General features: G+C 45.2%; 1 protein-coding gene across 4 annotated transcripts in view; it reads right to left on the bottom strand.

The window, feature by feature from the left end:
- LOC124612514 (proton-coupled amino acid transporter-like protein CG1139) overlaps positions 1 to 23361 on the bottom strand; it is a 945634-nt gene that overhangs the window by 28853 nt on the left and 893420 nt on the right. For all 4 annotated transcript variants that reach the window (XM_047140764.1, XM_047140766.1, XM_047140767.1 and 1 more), the window contains one exon: positions 11256 to 11362. In XM_047140764.1, the coding sequence (XP_046996720.1) occupies positions 11256 to 11362 (107 nt within the window). The remainder of the gene's footprint in view (positions 1 to 11255; positions 11363 to 23361) is intronic.

Genomic DNA, 23361 nt, shown 5'->3' with positions numbered 1-23361 from the left:
AAAGAGAACAGCCATTCTTGACGCAAGTGGAAACATTGGTAAGTCATTGTGCATTTCCTTACGGTCGTGTAGCGACTAGTTTACTGTACAAAACAGCATCATCATTGCGAAATGTGGTTGTGCTGCATAAACGCTGTCTGATATATCACTTGAGAGAATTAGCGGTCCTATTGCTTGAACACATGTGATGTTGCTTTAGCTTCTGCTGAACAGTCCCCTTTCTGTATATCGTAATGGATTTTATTAGTGAAATATCTTTCGAGCCGATCGCACACCGGTGAAAACATTGCGTAAGCTTGTGATCTGGGTGTTAGCCGATAATAGCACATGTCGAAAATCTGGGAAGATAGAATCTACTTTTTCAGCTGCATCTACTTGTAACGACGTGTCGAGTGTAAACGCTTTCGATAGAACGTATGTTCCTTTGCGTGCAGTATGGCTTCGTCCCCGCCACAGCCGCAGTGGTCCACAACCCCAAGACGAATACCGCAGTCCACTTCACCACTCCGCCGCCCCACAACGAGCCGTTCTTTCAAGGTTATTGTGCGTTCGGCTCCCGGTGGTCTCCCCCCTCCCCAGGGAACGTCTCACACCAGACGAGTGTAACCCTTATGTTTGCGTGGTAGAGTAACGGTGGTGTACGCGTACGTGGAGAACTTGTTTGCGAAGCAATCGTCGACATAGTGTAGTTAAGGCGGAATAAGGGGAACCAGCCCACATTCGCCGAGGCCGGTGAAAAACCGCCTAAAAAACATCCGCAGACTGGCCAGCTCAAAGATTTACTTTAGTCTTTCCTAACATTTATCTTTTTAAAAGCAAAATAATTTACTTCTGCTAAGTCCATATTTTATTTGTTGAAATAATCAGCAGTTAGTTACACAAAAGAAGTTTTATTCCCTTACCAGCTTCTGGTAAAAGTTTAACTATGCCATTCTTTGCTAACGTCAAAAGTAAGAACATGTATGCAGCATACTGCTGTCGTTATGCGGATGGCCACATCATTATGCTACACACTTCTACTTATTTTTTACACTCGCAAAGAAAGTGATAATTATAAACTTCTGACAAAGAGCACTAGGTGCCCGAAACCGGGAAAGGAATAACATTTCTGATGTGCAACTGGTTGCTGATTATTTCAGCAAATAGAAATACAGTTGCCCAGGGTAGAGAAAGTACTCGACATTTTGATTGAAACGTTTGATGGCTATTTTCAGTGCTTTGCGTTGCCTCCTGCTTACTTTTCTGATCAAAACATCGAATTCTGACATCGATTTTGCATACGCTATTGTATTGTCCGTCAGTCACTGGTACTGTTCACGTATCGCCCACAAACATGTCACGTCGTTATGACTAACTCAATCATCTGACATCACCAGCACACAGCCTGATATACATGACAGACTGATATAGTGAGAGATAGGCTACTTCTGCGCTTATTACTGATTTGTGTTGTCGGTAATATGATTGAGCTGCAAATAAACACGTGGCTCTGCTGAAATAATTAGCGTCGGAAAAGTGGAGAATCAGCTGTTATAGACATGAGAGGTGAACATCAGCTATGGATATGTGAGAGAGCCAATCCATGCAGTAATCTGATCACCTTCAAGATGATCGATGTTGGTACTGGTATCCAAGGCAATGTTTTAGCCATATCTTGCCGTGTCGCAGGCCTCGTATGAAAATATTAATCACTACGATGTAACAAAAGATCGTCGCCAGGAAAGGCGTAAGTCAGAAAGTCAGGCTCACAGGAGAAGATATTCTTCTCGTACGAGGCAAGTTCTCTGCTGTATCGAAACTGTGGAAGCAGCTTTATTTAGTGAAAACAGCACTATCACCCGAGCCATTCTTTTGGATGAACACAATTCGACGGCTTCATCGTAGATGTCTGAAAACACTGTACTAGAAGATTTACTTATTTTACATTCACCTCGTTCACACGATTTGATTCGTCTGTTGTCCGTTCTTGAGTAAACTCTTATACCTATCATAAACTTCATATCTGCACTTCATATTTTACAAAAGGTTCCCGTTTAAGGTATACTGTATTATATTACTTAGCATACCAATATGAGAGGCTGAAAATTTCAAAGATTATACTTGTTCTAAAATTGTTCTGCCCACGAAGATTTTGGTTCAGATTCTATCCTTTCTCCAGTAAGCAATCACTGAAGTTTTAGTTTTAGTGTTCTGAATACCGCATTGCTTACACAGACGACTCAAGTGGTGATGTTGCGTCATATTGTTCTAGCATATTGTTCTCGTGATATTAACCAGCATGGGGTAACTCGAACGACCGTGTGGAACATTCTTGACGACAGCTGCCACTACCCCTAACACTTAGAACGCATGGAGGCCGAATTACCTACGAACATGCCTCCTCGGCGACTGCATTGTCGCTGGTTCATCTCCCACAGGCCAGCACGACCCCATCTTGTTGACAGACGACGCTACCTTTAGGATAGGTGGTAGCATCAGCTTTCACAATACCCCCCGTGGGCTACAGCAAATTCCCATGGGCTGGTGGCAGTGAACCATCTGCGCCGATTAATCCTCAATTTCCAGAATGAGATTTTCACTCTGCAGCGGAGTGTGCGCTGATATGAAACTTCCTGGCAGATTAAAACTGTGTGCCCGACCGAGACTCGAACTCGGCACCTTTGCCTTTCGCGGGCAAGTGCTCTACCATCTCAGCTACCGAAGCACGACTCACGGTCGGTACTCACAGCTTTACTTCTGCCATGGCTAAGCCATGTCTCCGGAATATCCTTTCTTTCAGGAGTGCTAGTTCTGCATGGTTCGCAGGAGAGCTTCTGTAAAGTTTGGAAGGTAGGAGACAAGATACTGGCAGAAGTAAAGCTGTGAGTACCGGTCGTGAGTCGTGCTTTGGTAGCTCAGATGGTAGAGCACTTGCCCGCGAAAGGCAAAGGTCCCGAGTTCGAGTCTCGGTCGGGCACACAGTTTTAATCTGCCAGGAAGTTTCAATCCTCAATTTGTTTAGCACACTGAACTCGCATTCGGGAGGACGATGGTTCAAACTCGCGTCGAGCCACCCTGATTTAGGTTTTCCCTAGTTCCCCTAAATCGCTTCAGGCCAACGCCGGGATGGTTCCTTTGAAAGAGCACAGCCGACTTCAAATGGCTTAAATGGCTCTGAGCACTATGGGGCTTAACTACTTTGGTCATCAGTCCCCTAGAACTTAGTACTACTTAAACCTAACTTACCTAAGGACATCACACACATCCATGCCCGAGGCAGGATTCGAACCTGCGACCGTAGCGGTCGCGCGGTTCCAGACTGTAGCGCCTAGAACCGCTTGGCCACTCCGGCCGGCACGACCGACTTCCTTCCCCATCCTTCCCTAACCCGACGGGACTGATCACTTCGCTGTTTGGTCCCCTACCCCAAATCAACCCACCAACCTCGGTTTGTGGGCGAGGATTATTGGCGGCTACGAGGGCTATGCCGAAAGTTTTTAGCATTCAGTAAACCGTAAGACGGAGGACAATGGGGTTGTTTTCATTAGAAAGAGCGATGTTTTTCGACCTTGGGACCTGCGCGCGCAGCCCCTGGCTAGAGGTGATCCCCCCACAGAGCGGTAAGAAATCACAGGCAGTGCCGAGTCAGAGATGGTGCAGGATGGAGCTGTCGCTCCGCGACTTTCGCGCCATGATTTTTTACGATTATAAAAAGGGTTTAAGTGCCGAAGAATGCCATTCTTCTTTGCTGCGTGTTTTTGGTGAAGCTTCCCCTTCTAGGGCAACAGTTGAAAATTGGTTTCGCGAGTTTTCGAGGGGTCGGCAGTCAATTGAAGATGAACCTCGTCCCAGTCTGCCAGCAACAGCTGTGACTCATGAAAACATTGATGCTGTGAGGAAAATGATCAAAGAAGATCCACATCTTACATTTTGCGACATTGAAGGGACCCTAAATATTGGATCAACAGCAGCACAGACCATCGTTCATAGTCACTTAGGCCTTACTAAGAGGTGTGCCCGTTGGGGGCCAGATTCCCTGACAGAAACCCAAAGGAGGCGAGAGTGGACTGGTGTCATTTCATGCTCGAAAAATTCAATGGAGGGAAATCCCAAGACACCTACAATATCGTCACAGGTGATGAAACGTGGGTCAACGAAGAGACAGTCTTCTGTGTGGTGCTTTCCAGGGGAGGAACCACCCACAAAAGTTCGACGAAGTCTGAGCTCTGATAAAAGGATGGTAGCAACTTTTTTCACAAAGATCGGGCATCTCACCTCTGTGACCTTGAACACACGTCGCACAGTCAATGCTGAATGGTACGTGTACGATTGTCTTCCAAAAGTCATCGCCACATGGAAGTCACAGCATCCAAAGTCCAAGAGTGGGCACCTTCTGCTGCATCACGACAATGCATCTGTGCACAGGGCTGCCAGAACGATGGACTCTCTGGAGAAGAAAAAAGTGCGAGTGTTACCCCATCCCCCCTATTCACCTAACCTGGCCCCCTGTGGCTTCTTTATGTTCCCTAAGACTAAGGAAAAAATTCGAGGGTAGCAGTTTTCATCAGCTGAAGAGGCCTTTGCAGCGTACGACATTTTCTAAGTGGTTTCAGAGAATGGAAAAATTGTATACATGCTAATGGAGAGTATTTTGAAAAGCTGTAAACGTTTTTTTGCAAATGAATTTATGTTTCACACATTCTGCTAAAATCTTTCGCATAGCCCTCGTATCTCATGGGACCAGTCATCCTTCCACAACGCCTCACAGACGAGGCATTTCTGCACTTTCCAGGGTGACACTGCCTCCCCTGCTGGAAAGCGTCCTTTTGGTTGTACGAAGGGTGACGTGGCTACCGCATGGCGCTCCAGAAATGGTTCACATGGCTCGAAGCACTATGGGACTTAACATCTGAGATCATCAGTCCCCTAGGCTTAGAACTACTTAAACCTAACTAACCTAAGGGCATCACACGCATCCATGCCCGAGGCAGGATTCGAGCCTGCGACCGTAGCAGCAGCGCGGTTCCAGACTGAAGCGCCCTAGAACCGCTCGGCCACAGTGGCCTGCTATGGTGCTCCAGCTTACTGCTCGCTTGAATGTGAAACTAAAACAATAGTACAGAAAGAACATTCCCAGTTCCCTGATGTTTCCTCTAATGTGCTTTCAGTTATTGAAATCTAAACTGTCAAAGATTTTTTATTACCACCTTCAAACGAATGTACAGGATGACAATTATTGAACTGTAAAAAAAAAAAAAAAAAAAAAAAAAAACATAAATTAGTTACACACAACGGCGCGCACACACTTTATTCAACATGTAAACGTCACTACAGATATTCGGATTTAGGTTGTGACATGTTCGATAAACCTGCCATCATTGGCGATGATATGGCGCAGACGAATAGCGAAATTCTGAGATCGATGCTGTCGATGACCTTCTCAATGGCTGTTTCCAGCTCAGCAGTGGTTTTGGAATATTGCTGTACATATTTTCTATAATATAGCCGCACAAAAAGGAGTCACATGTGTCCAGATCCGGAGAATATGGTAGTCAATAGAGGCCCATGTCAGTGGCCTCTGGGTACTCCAGAGCCAGAATGCGGTTCCCAAAGTGCTCCACCAGGACATCAAACACTCTCCTGCTTCGATGGGGTCGAGCTCCGTCTTGCATGAACCACATCTTGTCGAAATCAGGATCATTTTGGATAAAGGGGATGAAATCATCTTCTTAAATCTTCCCGTAGCATTCGGCAGTCACCGTGCCAACAAGGAATATCGCACCGATTACTCTGTGACTGGACATTGCACACCACAGAGTCACCCATTGAGGTTGAGGAGACTTCTCGATCTCGAAATACGGATTGTCAGTCCCCCAAATGCGCCAGTTTTGATTACTGACGGACCCATCCAAATGAAAGTGGGCTTTGTCGCTAAAACAAGCCATATTCACATCAAAATCCTGTATGTCAATTCTGTGGATAATCGTGCTGGTGAAACACAACCGCTGTTCCACGGCCCTGCGACTTAATGATCGATGGGTTTGAATTTTGTATGGGAATAGATGCAGGTCTTTAACAACAATTTGTCGCATTGTCTCCCGGTTGATTCCCATGTGTTGTGCAGTTTGTCTGATAGATTTCCTGCGGCTGGTTTGAAACACAGCCCGTGTCTTGTCGATGTTTTCAGGCGTTTTCACCCTTTTTGGGTGACCGACATTGCCAATACTTTCATCACGAACACTACCCCTCCTCTCAAACTTGCGAATCAAATTCTCGATTGTTAGCGCACTTGGATCTGTTGTCTTCAGCTTGAACTCGATCGCAAACTTCCTTATGCCGCAGTTGGGCTGTTACTGCTCGCATAGTAGGCTCCACAGGCGCTATACGGTCAGGCACGCCGCTGTACCGTGACATTTTCACGTGCAATTGGTCGACGATAACAAGGCACGTGCACATGCGCGTACTAATTCCCATCGCGTCCTGCGGCCAGCTGTGCAGTTTGAACGTCGTTACGCAAACCGTTCTGGAGTTATGACGATTTTACTGTATAGTTCAATAATTGTCACCCTGTATCTGCCTTGGAACGAATTTTCAACCATGTGCCCATATGACCTGTTTTGCTCCTTATCCTCTCAACGATTGTTTCCCGCTGTTCACCGAGCGAGGTGGCGCAGTGGTTAGCACACTGGACTCGCATTCGGGAGGACGACGGTTCAATCCCGTCTCCGGCCATCCTGATTTAGGTTTTCCGTGATTTCCCCAAATCGTTTCAGGCAAATGCCGGGATGGTTCCTTTGAAAGGGCACGGCCGATTTCCTTCCCCATCCTTCCGTAACCCGAGCTTGCGCTCCGTCTCTAATGACCTCGTTGTCGACGGGACGTTAAACACTAACCACCACCACCACCCGCTGTTCGACCCGAATTAGCAAATTATCCAGTGTATATGTTGTTTGACTAAGGTGTTTCTTTTAAGGCTTACTGTGAGCAACAGTGGCAACACATTTGTTTGTTTGTCGTTCGGGTCGTTTCCTGCTGTTTGTTCCCAATTAGCAAAATTACCCCGTATTCGCATTGTTTCTCGTAAGGGTTACTTTGAGCAAGGACGGCAACAATTTGTTTGTTTGTCGTTGGGTATTTTGTGAGAGCCATGAAAAGTTCCTTTCGAAACGAACAGTTAATGGAGATTAGCAATTTATTTTCTACTTTTAGACATTCTTATAGGAGAGTTGAAAATATAAATGTAGGCTTGGAAAATTCCTCTCAGAGAAGCTAAGAAACAACTCACATCAGCGGCCAATTTTTCTTTTTAATGGCGGTGCGTTTGCATTGGCTGTTTCCAAAGAGACAGCTTCAATGGAGTCATGTTTTCTGGTCCAGCATGAGGAAACAAGAAAACACTATCGGTCGGCATCAGGACAGCTGATTTCCTCCTTGAATCTGATACTTCATATTGCCCACCTCCGGGAAAGTCTTAGTGATCAGTCAAAAGTATGGCTCGCGATTACAGATGACTTGAACTGCATTGTCTGATATGATAATTACACAATGTGTATGGAAAGATAAATACCGATATCTGTGACGTATGAAATAAGGGCGGTAAAAGGTACTGACAGGGTCCAGAAACCTTTAACAACGAAGCACGTTTTGCAGGGACCCATTTCTGTACCAAAAGATTAATTCCCACCTTGAACTGCATTCCTACAATCTTTTAGTTACATTCATCAACAGCAGAACATCAACAAATAGAATATAGACTATTGTGGAGTAAGTTTGACCGCCTGTTATAGCTAGTTGTTGAGCGAGAAAACACTTGCTTTAAGGCACTGGATTCAGCTAACAGGTACAAATAATGGATGCTGAACAAGGGAGTGGACGCAGCTGGTAGAGCAGGACAATAACATCTATCTACTAAAAACTAAACGTCCCATAAGGGAAACACGTTGATGGTCTTTGAACATTCACTGCAGTTAATAAAGATGCCTCACAAAGGAACAATAAACAGGTTACGCTTCCCAAGAATTAAGTTAATAAAGTTGCTAACGCCTTTACAGCTACAGCCTCTCCAAAACACACACACACACACACACACAGAGAGAGAGAGAGAGAGAGAGAGAGAGAGAACGCCCAACCCCCCCCCCCCTTTCCCTACTACACACAGACACACATGCACCCACGCATAGAACCAGACAGTTGATCTAAAAATTTAATTGTATTTAGTACATTACTTGTTAAATGCGTTATTCTAAAGACGGTAAGTAGATTTCCTGAATGACAATGGACATATTAGGCGTTTATAGGTCACAGCGGTAAGAAGCTCACACAGGTCTCGATTTCAGCATCTGACAATCGGCAGCCGAAGGAGCGTAATTAAGGTTATATGACTGTTGAACTGCTATGTTTTGGCCAACTGGCTTTTCGAGTACGTTGTACTACACAGTGTCGAATGTGCCAAAAGAAAAAAGACGATGGCGTAGGAGAAGGATTGAAACTTGTTCTCCGCAGTAGCGTATTGTCACGACAGGTGGGCTAAACGCACGTGCGAGGCTCTGTCATTAAGAACTGTGCTTCCATACGTTGAATGCCAATGGTCTTAGTGACGTCTGTTTACCAAAACAAACCGCCGCCGTATCGGCAGAACCTCTGTGCCTGACGAGACTATCTGAACAATGAGGTGGGAAGGTTCGCACTCTGCTTCCACGTTGTCGGTCTGTCACATTGTGACGTGTAACATTTCTCGTGATTCAAATTTAAACGGAAACTTCTCTCAAAGCTTGCTGCATTTAAAAATGAATCGAACAGCTGCAGGCTCCTTCCCGGATACGAACAAGAAAGTGCTGCATCTTCCTTGTATAACTCCAAGGTGCTACATTTTCAGGACATAACTCTGTGCACTAGAAACTAGGGGATGAATTGTTTTGTTCTTATTCAGAGATCATGAGGAGAGGAAACCCCTACAACCAGACAAAGTTTAAAAGATACAATGAAATAGTGTACGCTTGCAGCTGATCTTGAACACAAATGGCGGGTGATAACCCACATGCACGTGGAAACGAAATCCGAGCGTTGCTCCCACCTCCAGCGGCAGAACCAAATGATATTTGAATGTTCTGGTTCTGTCACTAACGACGGCCCAGTGTTCAGTACAAATTTGTCGAAAGTAAGAAACACTCAGCTTGGACAGATAGGACTGACGGAGTACATCGAAAAAGTTCAAAGAAAGGCAGCACGTTTTGTATTATCCGAAATATGGGAGAGAGCGTCACAGAAATGATACAGGATTTGGGCTGGAAATCGTTAAAAGAAAGGTGTCTTTCGTTGCGACGGAATCTTCTCACGACATTCCAATCACCAACTTTCTCCTCCGAATGCGATAATATTTTGTTGACACCGACCTACATAGGGAGGAACGATCACCACGATAAAATAAGGGAAATCAGAGTTCGTACGGAAAGATATACGTGTTCATTCTTTCCGCTCGTATACGAGATTGGAATAATAGAGAATTGTGAAGGTGGTTCGATGAACCCTCTGCCAGGCACTTAAATGTGATTTGCAGAGTATCCATGTAGATGTAGACAGCCTTTGCCGTTAATCACATCACAACGAATTTCTTCAAATATACCCAGCCTGCTGAGCAACAAGTCTTCAATTTATTGCAATTCACTCTGCTGACGCACTCATAGAAGTTTCGATGGCGATATTTTGCTATTGAGGTTAGTCTGTCTTGACCGTTCCACGTGTGTGGTAATAGTTGTTGTAGTAGTGAGACACCTAATATGTGTTCTGTTTAAATTGCGGGAGATAGATCTGATTTTTGTATACGGCCCCATGAACAGTAATGGACTCCTACGCTGTAAGGCTACATTCAGAGACAGAATACAGCCGAATGTCAAAACTTTACTCGTGAAACGAGATCCGTAACTTGAAAAATGATGGATCGAGTTAGACCAGTAACTCTTTGTACACCAAACTAAGAAGAAACCATTCTTCGGGATTGGAAAACTGGAAATTTGTGGTAAGGTCTTATGGGACCAAACTACTGAGGTCATAAGTTCCTAAGCCTACACACTACTTAAACTAACTTACGCTATGGGCAACACACACCCATGCCCGAGGGACGAATCAAACCTCCTACGCCTTCGGGATTCACAGTAACACGTAATACTTCTTATAATGACTGTATGGACGGCACTTCCCGCGCAGTTCATGTATCCGTATCGTAACGAATTTGAGTAACGGTTTACAGCTGCCGGTCACCGTTGAATCCGTTAAAACTTCCTGACAGATTAAAACTGTGTGCCACACCGGAACCTGAATCCGTAACCTTTGCCTTTCGCGGCCAAGTGCTCTACCAGCTGAGCTCTCCAGGGACGACTCACTACCCGTCCTCACAGCTGTACTTCCGCCCGCAAAAGGCAAAGGTCTCGGGTTCGAGTCCCGGTCCGGCGCGCCGTTTTAATTCGCGAGGGAGTTTCATATCAGCGCAAACTCCGCTGCAGAGTGGAAAATTTCACTTTGTCAATATGTGGTCTGTATTTTTAGTCTTCTTCATAGACGAGGCAACTGTTGGAAGCGATTTAACAGACAATATTGAAAACTTACATTTCTTAAGCGGATGAAGATTTCATGGTACGTTTCAGGATAGAGACCAGCAGCAACTTGATGTTGAATTGCATCTGGCTGCCTCGTAGATACACATGCTCTTCCAGCACGTTTTAGAGTGACTGTATACGATGACTTTATTCTGAACTTTGTCCTAGAGTTAATGCGAGATGATGTGAGAAAGCAAGTCGTCTATACACGATGGGGAACCGTCTCACTTCAGTCACATTTCTTGGAGATGCATTGGATGGTATCTGCTGTGACAGATAGGTAGGTGAAAGACGACCAGTTACAAGGCCTGCACGTTCTCCTTGATCTCAGTCCATAATTGACACTCACAGGCCACGCAAAAATATTGCCTTTTTCCTATTTGGCAGAAGACCTTGCTAATGCAGAGACGCTACATCACTGTGCTACAGAAGCCTGCAAAAACCATTCGCTATTGTTCGCAGGTACTTGAAAGCGTGCTACCGCCCATGACCTGACGAGTTCGTGTGTGTGTGTAGAGACAAGGCAACGTTTGTTACGAATTTCTGACTTGGAAACTTTCTAAAACGTTGTTTTATTAAAAATAAAAAACGAAGGGTTTTCTGACTTGTGTTGGTGTTAAGTGTGTGGGGCAACCACCCTAAAGTTTTTGCGCTCTCTTCAGTCACAACATGTCGAGTACTCACCAAGGCATCGGCGGCATCGGTGTGCGACGGATGCTCCGAGAAGGCTGGGTTGTCGTGGCTCATGTTGTGGTGGCCGCTGCCGAGAAGTGCCGCTTCTGGTACCTTTTCTGAAACACGAGACGTCACGCTTCAGTTCCACCTGTCCCAGCCAACGCAAAGATCGCGAGTTATGGTTACCCGAATACGCAGGCACATGATGGCAGCTGAATTATTCCACACATAAATATCATAAAATTTGTGCTAAATTTTCTTCTCAGTTAAACGCTATTTAATAATTTTAGAATTTTTAGAAGCACATAATGTAGAATATTTGTCCGTCGATAATATTATGGCCACTGAAAAAGTCATTTCATACACTACAGAGTTCCTTAACTCCTTGGAATTGTCAGAATCTCTATTTTTTACTTACCTACTCACCGCCGCTCATCATAAAAAAACTACTTATATGCGAGTGCAGCAGCAGGTAACAGCTAGATATTTTATAAATAAAAGCGAATACGAGATGGAAATCCGCTACTAATTTATTGGTACCGAATAGCAGCAAGGATACCGCTGGTCTTACTGCCCACATCTGGATGATCGATCACCGCATTTAATGATTAACCGCCAAGGACATTTGATTCGGGTACTCTGCCGCACATTTCACACTGACTAAGAACGCCACATTATCCTGAAAACAAGGCATAAGGTAGTTTCAGACACTTTTGTGGGTAACTGCTGTGTGGTCTGCCAAGGGGCTCACCGTACCCTCAAAGGGAACGCTGATACTAGTTATTTCCACGCGTGGTCCGATACATCCAACGTATATCCCAGTTGTTACACCAAGGTTACCTACGTGGAGCAAGGTATTTGCATCCGCAAGATTCCACTTTTGCCTCGTGGTAAATGACAGGCAAGCTTCCTCTTACCACTATTGCTGTTGAAATTTCGAGAGCGTACTTTTCGGGAAGAGTCGGTCAACATATCACTTCCTCTCATGCGTGTCTCTCGAAATGACGACAACGAAAAAAGTCGAGAAAATAGAGCTAAGACAAAGGCTTACCGACAGTCGTTCTTCCCGTGCGCCATTCGTTAATGAAAAACGGAGGATCAGTTAGTGGTACCAAAGTACCCTCTGCCTCACACCGTCAGGTGGCTTGCGGCCTATTGAGGTAGATGTTGATGTAGAAAGTAACACTGTTTTTGTGTTCGAGTCACTGTGGGAGAAGGAAGGAAGGTTAGTGTTAAACGTCCCGTTGACAATGACGCCATTAGAGACGAATCACAAGGTCGGTATGGGGATGTCCTTATCAAAGGAACCATACCGGCGTTTGCTATAAGAGATTTAGGGAGATAATCGAAAACCTAAATCCGTTGTTGTGGTATGACTCGCTGTCGTCCCGAATGAGAGTCATCTGTTTTATCACTGCACCGCCAGGCTCGGCGGTGTGGAAGGATATCAGATTTAGCCGTACCATTGGCAAGCTGTCTGGTGATCAAAAGCGGTACGTCACAGCCTCTTCTTCGTCTATCACTCAAACACTGATGATATGCAGTCGATTCCACCACTAAGATTCGAACCGATAGATTCTGGTTCGAGCATCGTTTTCTCTCGGGTGAAGTCTCCCGTGGCAGTCTGTAATATCGGAAAGCGAAAACAGTTCGATTTTATTCAACCGAATGGTGATGTTAGATCCTAGTTGACAGTAAGACAGTGTCTTCAATGCGAATCCAAGTAACACTTTTGTTTTCTCGTATTTGTTTTCACTAAAGTGTAACGTGACCTATCACTTCGCCTTAACGGCTGAACGCAGCTATCAAATTTGGTCGACTCTCAAGCGGCTGTAGTGAATATCTACCAGTGATCTGAAAATCACTGATTTTTGTCTGTATGCTGCTATTATAGTCGTTTAAAGGTAATTTGTGAGCTAGAGTTTACGTACAACAGTCACGCTGATAAACTGTATTGATACTCCAGAGAATGTTTATACAGTGAAACGGGAAACAGGTAAACACTTTCGTTCAGTAGGAGAAAGTTGCTGTTCCAAGTTCCCTTGGGATACACAGAGAAGTGTGTCGAAGTGAAAAGACCGCAGCTTGGCGAAAGATCTGAACACAGCGGGTGCTGTTGCGGGTCGACTAACTGCAGCTTACATCGTAGACGAAGCACCAGCTTGTACCTAATGACAGAGGAGTACTTTGTATGAAATACGATCATCAGCTTTTACGTTCCTCAGTTAATAGTGTACTCATTTCTCCTCCTCATTTCTTTTGCCATTTATTTATTCGTCTCTAAACCTGCACTCTATACGTTGCATTTCAGATTTCTCCAAAGTCTTCTAGCTTTCAGAGGGAACAGCGATACCACTTTACCCTCGTCCCCACAGATTCTTTTAACTGTCTTCATTGTTTCACCAACAAACCGATTAAATAATGGTGGTCTGAATGGGATCCTTAAAAAAAAACTGTTGATAATCTGCGCTTGTGTTGACATTCCCATTTTATATTTTCATCTGGTTGAGTTTGTTTGTATTTCATTACTCTTAGCAACAATATTCTGGAAACGTTAATTCGCTTTGTACTGCGGAAATTAGTCTCCGTTTATATACCTCCATGAATGCTATAGATTGCACAGTTGTTTGTTGATTTTATTTTATTTTTTTCTGTCATGACTGCTGAGTAGGTTTTTATGTAGTTTTAACATTCCTAGAATCTAACAGATAATCTGCGTCAACTGCAGAAATAGCCTTTCTATTCTGTTGTTTGTCGTAATAAAGCACAGACAGAAATTCATGTTTTCACATTATTGTTACTATAACGCAAGATAGAACTAGATTGCTCTATCTAGAAATGAGCTCATTTTTAGAACCAGTAAAGTTTCTCGTTTAATCCTTTTTTATGCGTTTTATTTCTCTACAGAAAAGTAGGAGGCTTTCTCAAGATTCGACGGATTGTATAGTTTGGTTCTCTTTAATCAAACTTCAACGAAATGAGAGTGGGATAAACGGATTCCCAACCGGGAGACTGGGTCGTGACGGGATTTCTAGTTTCGGAATTCGCCCGACCTGAGATAGCCTTGGTAAGAACGGAGGAATTTAGACTGTTTTTACTATCGACATAAAAGTTTTCTGAGTTTGGTACAGCGTCATAATGTAAAAACTACTGCTGCTATAGAACAGCCAACGTTTCGGCCACGATTGCAGCGGCCTTCTTCTGGGTCTAATTGTGCGTTCTAGCTATGCAGTGTCCTTTATATTTTGTTGTTAGTGTTCACTGCGCATGCCATTACGTCATAATTTTAAAAAGGTAGTTAGTTTATTGGTCACTTAAGGAAGAAGGAGCAGAGGGAACGTTATTTTCAATAGGTTATTGCGGTGGTGGGAGAACGTGACGTCTGTTGTCCATTGGCTCTTGTGTTATGTGCTATGATTGGTGGCCACCGTCGAATGAGAAGTTGCCTGCTGTTTACCAACTGCTGGACGTCGGCCGCGCGGCGGCAGTTACTGGCCGGTAGTGCTCGTGCCTCGTGTTGACAGTGCGGTCTGTTGGGCTCTTGATTGCTGGCAGCCAAGATGGGGCAAGCCTGAGTCCATCCTCCCTGTTCATCTTATTACGGTGTTTGGGTAATACTTAAATACTTGAGTAATACTTAAACACCCTAACAACATGAACAGGGAGGATGATGGACTCAGGCTTGCCCCATCTTGGCTGCCAGCAATCAGAGCCCAACAGACCGCACTGTCAACACGAGGCACGAGCACTACCGGCGAGTAACTGCCGCCGCGCGGCCGACGTCCAGCAGTTGGTAAACAGCAGGCAACTTCTCATTCGACGGTGGCCACCAATCATAGCACATAACACAAGAGCCAATGGACAACAGAGGTTACGTTCTCCCTCCACCGCAATAACCTATTAAAAATAAAGTTCCCTCTCCTCCTTCTTCCTTAAGTGACCAATAAACTAACTACCTTTTTAAAATTATGACGTAATGGCATGCGCAGTGAACACTAACAACAAAATATAAAGGACACTGCATAGCTAGAACGCACCATTAGACCCAGGAGAAGGCCGCTGCAATCGTGACCGAAACGTTGGCTGTTCTATAGCAGCAGTAGTTTTTACATTATGACGCGGTACCAAACTCAGAAAACTTTTATGTCGAGTGACTGGCTGCGGAAGCCTACGCAATTATGTTTTTATTATATTCTGGAGCGGTGCGTTCCAGACAAATATTTAAAGAGCTAGTGTTAGTGTAAAGATGTGTGACAGGCTTGACGACATTCGACATGTCTCAGCATCACAGCCATTGCATTGTGACTATGATAGAAATGTGCTTAATCTGATTTGTTCCTATTTTATTCATTCCTGTTTAAATTAATTGCTATTTAAAAATACAGAAGTCTTGTATTTATCGTACTCACCGCACGTAATTTTGGAAAAATCTAAATCCCGATGATAGCAGGACAGAGACTTGAACCTCACTCTTACCAACACAATTTGGGGCATGTGCGAAAAATAGTAAACTATTGTACAACTGTCTTATTTTTGTACGAATGGCAGTTATTTTCTGTCTTTGTTAACAGCAAGTTTTCTGTATTGGGAATTCAAGACATTGTGAGGATTCTCACAAGACCTGGACGTGGTCTGCCTTTCCTTCAGCTCACAAAATCTGTATTTATGTCATTCTCTCTGATTAAAGGGAAACTTAACAAAAGAATACTTTGGAAACAGGTTTGTCACTCTGTATTTTATATGCAATGGCTAACGGCGAGGTCAGTATTAAGATTTGCAAAATATTCTCTCAATTGTAAATAAAAGACTTAAACACTATAGGTCTCCGTTTTTTGTCTGTTAATCAGCTGAGTGACGATGTTCGTAAGTCCAGATGCCACTGGTCATGGACTAAGCGCCCCACCACGTTAGACCTCGATGCGCCAGCTGCCGATCATCAGCTGCTACGGAATACGCTACGGCCTCATGTGTTCCCGTTGCATCAGAATTAAGTCACGCGAAAGGCGATAGGCGCAGGACATTCGACACTGTCCTGGCGAGCGCAGAAAGCAGTGCGCAGAATGGCGGTACGGCGGTCGGCTTTCTGCTGGCGGAACGGACTGGCTGGGGCCAGCTCTCCCGAGGTCAGCCGGTGCCCGGCCACTCGCTGCGAATCGCTTCGTACGTAACCGGCCTGCATCGAGAGTCCGTCACAAGAGAGGCTCCCTCTTGCACTGCGCCGGCAGTTGTATGCTCTCCCACAGATGCTGTTTATCGAGAAAAGAGCCTAATCCTTCTGTGCGTTTCTTTTTAATCAGTTGAGTATTCTGCGGGAGAACTGTTACATTTTCAGCCAACGGAAATGCTCTACGGGAGAACTGTTATGCTCTCAATTAATGGAAAGATGCTAGGCCGTATGTAGGACATGCAGATTCCTAAGCCGATCCTTTGGAGCGCGCACCCTACCGGTGGAAATTTTGTGATAATAAATGCGCAAGTACGGCATTTCAGGAAAAGTTACGAATTAAAAGCGTTTAACGCAACATTTAAGGCGTATTATTCAACTGTAGAACATTTTAGTATACAATATACACCGATCAGCCAGAGCATTATGACCACGGACCCCCTATCGACACAAATCCGCCCAGGCAATAGCAGCGTCACTTGGCCAGGAGCCGGCCGGGGTGGCCGAGCGGTTCTAGGCGCTTCAGTCTGGAACCGCGCGAACGCTGCGGTCGTAGGTTCGAATCCTGCCTCGGGCATGGGTGTGTGTGATGTCCTTAGGTTAGTGAGGTTTAAGTAGTTCTAAGTTCTAGGGGACTGATGACCTCCGATGTTTAGTCCCATAGTGCTCAGAGCCATTTGAACCATTTGAGCTTGGCAAGGAATGACTGCTTATCAGGCACACGCACGTTGCATGTAATGTAAATGAGCGTGCTGTCCGTGTGTAGAATGGGGGAGGCGCCCGGTCTATCTGAGTCTGACCGAGAGCAGACTATGATGGCCCGAATGCTCGGCACAAGCATTTCCGAAACTCCATGACGTGTCGGGTGTTCTAGGAATGCTGTGGTGAGTGTCTTCAACACTTGGCGGAACCAAGTTGAAACCACGTCCAGATGTCGTGAGGTTGGGCAGTCACTCATTACAGATGTCGGGCGTCGTAGGCTGGACAGACTGGTAAAAGAGGACAGGCGTCGAACTGTGACGGAACTAAGATCAGACTTTAATGCTGCGCAGAGTAGAAGTGTGCCGAACACACAGAGCACCGAACACTGCTAACGAAGGGCCTCCACAGCTGACGACCCATGAGCCAATGTTAACATCACGACATAGGTATTTACATTTCTGGAAGGTGAATGTCAACAGCCGTCGAATAATGTATTAAAGGGTATTTGACCGTCAGCTGCTTTTAATGTTAATTATTAAGTAATGACCAATGTATTGTGATGGCTTGAACCATTTTAATCCTTATCCATGAATATGGTCCACTACTGAAACCGACTGATATTTGGGTTTAAAATTAAAAGCAGCTGATGGCCAAATATGAATTTTATACATAGGCACCTACGACTGAAATGGGCACTTGACCATCGGCACTGCAGACTGGTGTGGCGGCAGAGCGTTGCATGGTTGGCGAATCTCCATATCTTCTTCATCATGCCGATGGGAGGGCGCGAATCCGTCGTCTTCCAGGTGAACAGTTCCTTGATACCTGCACTGCGGGACGGAGACAACTTGGCCGCGGTTCTGTTGCGCTCTGGGGAACGTTTACGTGGGCATCAATGGGTCCAATGGAGCTCGTGCAAGACGGCATGACGGCTGAGAAGTATCATACACTGGTTACAGACCACATACACCCCTTCATGACGATCACGTTTCCCGACGGCAGTGGCATTTTTTCAACAAAACAATGCGCCATATCACAAGGCCAGGAGTGCGATGGAGTGATTCGTGGATAACAGTGGCGAGTTATAGTTGATGTCCTGGCTCCCGCACTCGCCAGATCCGAAGCCGATCGAACACATCTGGGATGTGATTGAACGTGGCGTCACCTCTCATGTCGCTCTTTCCGGAATTAACGGGAATTAGTTGCCTTGTGTGTGCAGATGTGGTGCTAACTCCAGCGATCTGCTAAGGCTTCATTGCTTCCGTGCCATGATGCATCGCCGCTGTTATCTGTGCCGAAGGTGGACATACTGGCAAATGGGTAGGTGGTCATAATTATCTGGCTGATCAGTGTATTTCATTGAGTGTGGCTCAGGGGCGGGTGCATGTCTTTCAATAGGACGCCACTTCGGTCCTTGCGTGTCCCTAATTTACCTCAGTTATCGAACTGGACAAAGTGAACGTACAGTTTAAGATGGAATCTGAATCACGTGCCCTTCCTGGCGAATACTGATATCTTTGAGAAGTGAAGGCTAGATTAAAAGTAGAGTGAAAATTTCCGTTATCTGACCAGGTACGATCCCGCAACCAATCGCGTTCCAAGCAACCGCTTTATCACTCGACGATCGGGCCCTACATTTTTTAATGAATTACCGATATTTGAAAAATGAAACGAAATGAAATCATTAAGATATTTGACTTGGTTTATTAGTATCACTATGAGCAACTGCATTTTTTTTGTAAAAAAGGAAGAAAAGACTCAAATCAATATCTATACAAAAAGGTATTTCAGTTCAAGAGTATTGCAACTATAAGCAAACATACTTGTTACTCAAATACAAGATAACAATAGGAATTTAATAATCTAGCAGATTTTGTGTATAATTAATGCTATAAAATACTGACCCGAAAAATCACCCTTAAAATAAAAGTTTCAAATAAACCTATTAGTTTGCACCTACACGTGATACTGGTGAAGCTACTTACAATATCTTCTAAACTTAGTTGTCCTAAACATCACTTTCAATCATATACGTATATAAAGTGTATTTCTGATAAAATGTTTTTATTTGTAACTAACAAAATAATAAGTGAAAGGAGTATTATTTACATAGGTAAACGTAAGAAAAGTTACTCTTTATGAGGAGTTTTTAAAATAGTTTACGTAGTTATTCTCGAAGAGTTCAGCAAAGAGTTATATATACGCTTTCGCTTACGCCATAGTCCCACAGCGATCGCAGGGTCGGCGTGGTTACAACGGATTTGGCAGTGTTAGGGATGGCCAGATGCCCTTCCTACTGCCACCGCGTACCCCCCAGGACAGGATCAGTGTACCCCAACTGTCTGCGTCTAGCGTAAACCTTGAAACAGTGCGAACGTGTTTCAGATGAATGCGACGCGTGTAACTGAGGCGGAACGTGCGGACTATCCCGGTATTCACCTAGCGGGAAAACCGCCTAAAAACCACATCCAGGCTGGCCGGCACACCGGCCGTCGTCGGTAATCCGCCGGGCGGATTCGATCCGGGGCCGGCGCGCCTACCCGAGTCCAGGAAGCAGCGCGCTCGGCTGCCCTAGTGAGTCAAAGAGTTATGTATATATATATATATTTTTTTTTTCTATCATGCAGCTGACTAAATAGAACATTTTATCTATCATGCAGCTGACGAGTTAAAAAAAACTGTGTATACATCAGTTTAATTCAGATTTCTATAAATTTTGGTTAGAGAGCTAGAAACATTAAAACTTTTAGTAGTGGGTGCAACATACTGTATATAGTTGGCTGTGCTCAGATGGGTGTTCTGATGGCTAAATGTTCACTTCAGTGGGGTGTTCAAACAAGTGCTCATTTTCCTGAATGCACAATTCAATGCGCCTTCTCAGCGACCTACGGACTAGAAGTAAAGTTGTTGATGTCACGGAGAGACAAGCTTCTTCAGTGCACTGTTTGCTAGTAACTCCTCGAACAACATGACGTTGACCAAAAATGTATGAAATAACATCATCGCAGGAGACGAGAAATGAATTTACAGCTTTGATATTCGGAAAGAGGTCCATTTTTTCAGTGGCTGGCAAGAAAGATTTTCACTTCAAAAATAGCACAACAGTCCTTTTTTCGAAAGCAGTGAAATTTTCCATTTCAAATTTTTCCCTAAAGGTCAAATGATCAATCGTCATTATGTAAAGTGTTTTTAAGAGGATGAACCAGAAAATTCACAAATGTAGATCTCGTTGTGGCAAGATATTAATTGCAAGAGTTTTGAAGAGGTTGTACCAGAAAATTCGCAGACGTAGGCCACAGTTATTGCAAGATAACTCATGTATCCCTAATAATGATAACGTGCCAGCTTGCTTAACTCTATAAAGTCGTGGGATTTGTGGCAACAATCTTGTGACTTTTCAGCTCTCCCCCTCCCCCCCCCCCCCCCTTTCCCTTCTCTCCTCCGCTAAATTTTTGGCCGACATTGCTCCAGTTTTTTCTTCTTTCGGTCGAGAAAGAAGGCCATTTATCATCGTTCAAGACATTAAACAGAATTCGTAACCGGCACTGAAATCCAATAGAAGGTTTCCGGGACATCGTGCTGAAATGACAACACTGCATGGACAAGTCTGAGTAGAGGAGGGGGAAACGTTAATGGGGACAAGACTAAGTAAACTCACCGAAAAAATGTTACTCAACCCGATAAAAGAGCACACTGGTCGTTTTGAACGCTGTAGAATTGGTACAAGGTAATCACTCAAGGTAGTGAAGAGTTGTCTTGTCTGCGTAGCAGTCGGCTGTATGGGCTCAGCCGCAGTAATATGAGTTGACATGGAGTCGTGACAGAATGGCAGAAAGGAACTGTCCTGTTTGGACGTACTTATTACCACACTGTGAATTAAATTACCCGATTAGTTGGAATATCAACATGGACTGTCCGACAGTTCTACAAGGAATGTACCAGTAACAACCGCCGAAAGAAGATCCTAAATGACAAGGGCCCGAGACGGGTGCCTTTTCAATGACAGTCGTTTTCAAACCCGACAGACATGGGGGCATCTAACCTTTTTGCAGCTGAAGACTGCGAAGAACGTTCGGAATACACATTTGGAATCAGATGCCCCGCGTGAGTTCGTTGTTCGCACAACACATAAAGCTGCACCTTTACCGTGGGCCAAACAACACAGAAACTGGGCAGTAGCTGAATGGAGGCACGTAATGTGGTCCGATCCTCATGCCCTTCCAGACACACATGGAGGGACGCTTATCGGCTGAGGGTGACACGGCGGTCGGTCGGTACCGTTGGGCCTTCCGAGACCTGTTCGGACGGAGTGTGGTCCTGTGAGGTGTAAATTTGCCTTTTTGAAATGATGCAACCAATGAAGTACATTTTCAGCCCAATGAGGCGTGTGTGGAGGATGGTGCTGAGACCAGAGGTTCCTCGATGTTGTGGGGGTGTTTTCCGTAACATGCCTTGAACACATTCAGGTTACCGAGAATATAAAGAAGAATGTTCAACATTCTCGATGTTCAAGTATTGTCCTTTCATCTGCTATTTCATGATGATTGCGTCGTTCACACAAACGTCCTCCAAGATGACAAAAGTCTACTCTATCACCCTCTCGCATCTAGACTGGCTTGCTAAATCATCCGATATTAAACCCATAGGGAATATCAGGGGCTGTTTGGAACAGCGGATGAAAAGCAGACACCTCGAAATTAGTCCTCCAACACCGGTTCCCGTGAGATCACCGAAGCTAAGCGCTGTCGGGCGTGGTCGGCACTTGGATGGGTGACCATCCAGGCCGGCATGCGCTGTTGCCATTTTTCGTGGTGCACTCAGCCTCATGATGCCAATTGAGGAGCTACTCGACCGAATAGTAGCGGCTTCGGTCAAGAGTACCATCATAACGACTGGGAGAGCGGTGTGCTGATCCCACGCCCCCCCCTCCCCTATCCGCATCCTCCACTAAGGATGACACGGCGGTCGGATGGTCCCGGTAGGCCACTCGTGGCCTTAAGACAGAGTGCTTTGTTGTGGTATAGTATACTGCGACCTCTTGAGAAAAATGCGTAATAAACACTCTCATTTAGAAGAACGCTTGACGCAGCCTCGACCACCCATTGTCGTCGCTCCGCTGGACACGCTCCACCTGTAACCCTGAAGACAGCGGACTGCTGTTTCGACGGGCCCAGATGACCCCGTCGATGGCCTGTCACACATCGGCGCATCCCTGTGCTTCCTGTCCGCGTCCTCGCTCTCCAAGGCCATACTCTAGCGGAAGCAACAATAGGCAGACCTCGCGGTGAACTCCGAGTGTGTGACCCGCAGCTGATTGATATTGCGGATGCGGCACCTCGCGGCTCAGCTCTGACGCGCGGTACGAAGGACGTGTCCCTCACTTCTTTGGTAACGACGTCGTATAACAGCATTTATCAGCAGACCGAGTCTCACCGTACGGCTGTGGAATACTTACGACGAGCTAATTCCGTGGTACCCAGCCTCGTCCCCGGCTCTGATGACCTCTACGTCGACGGGAAGTAAACTTTAACCTTTACTCGTTTTCTTGTAATGTTCTACACCGGAAAATTTATTGCCCTGCATTCCTTCTCGTGTAACGCAAAGATATTGCAGTTGCTGTAGCTTCGTCACGTCAACACATCACGTCCGCTAGTCAGAAAGACAGTGGAAAGTATTCTATGCGATTGCAGTTTTTCTCGGCTTATTCCGCTGATGAATTCCTCTCGGGTTATCAGCCGAGTGGTGGCGTCGTCTTGTAGCAACGTTTCAATGAGTTTAGTACCCATCATCTTCTGGCGAAGATGATGATGATTATGATGATGATGATGGGTACGAAACTCATTGAAACGTTGCGACAAGACGATGCCACCAAGTGGTGGGAAGCCGGGTTGATAGCCCGAGAAGAATTCATCAATATTCGTGTTCTTTACAAGAACTGTAATGTGACAGGAGCACAAAGCTACAGCGATGCTTTAGGTGATGGAATAAGCATGTAAGGATAGTGGTAGGGAAGGCGAATGTTCGACCTCGGTTTATTGGGAGAATTTTAGGAAAGTGTGGTTCACCTGTAAGGCAGACCGCATATAGGGCACTAGCGCTACTGCTTCTTTAGTACAGCTCTAGCGTTTGTGATCCCCGCCAGGCCGGATTAGAACACTACCCTGGAGCACTTCAGACTCGTTCTGTTAGGTTTCTTACCGATAGATTCGATCATCAAGCAACCCGCCAGGGTAGCCGAGAGCGCTAAAG

The sequence above is a fragment of the Schistocerca americana genome, chromosome 4 (genome assembly GCF_021461395.2).
Source record: "Schistocerca americana isolate TAMUIC-IGC-003095 chromosome 4, iqSchAmer2.1, whole genome shotgun sequence".
Taxonomy (NCBI): Eukaryota; Metazoa; Arthropoda; class Insecta; order Orthoptera; family Acrididae; genus Schistocerca; species Schistocerca americana.
Note: the sequence above shows the minus strand (reverse complement) of the source record. Positions and strands in the feature narration are given on the sequence as shown.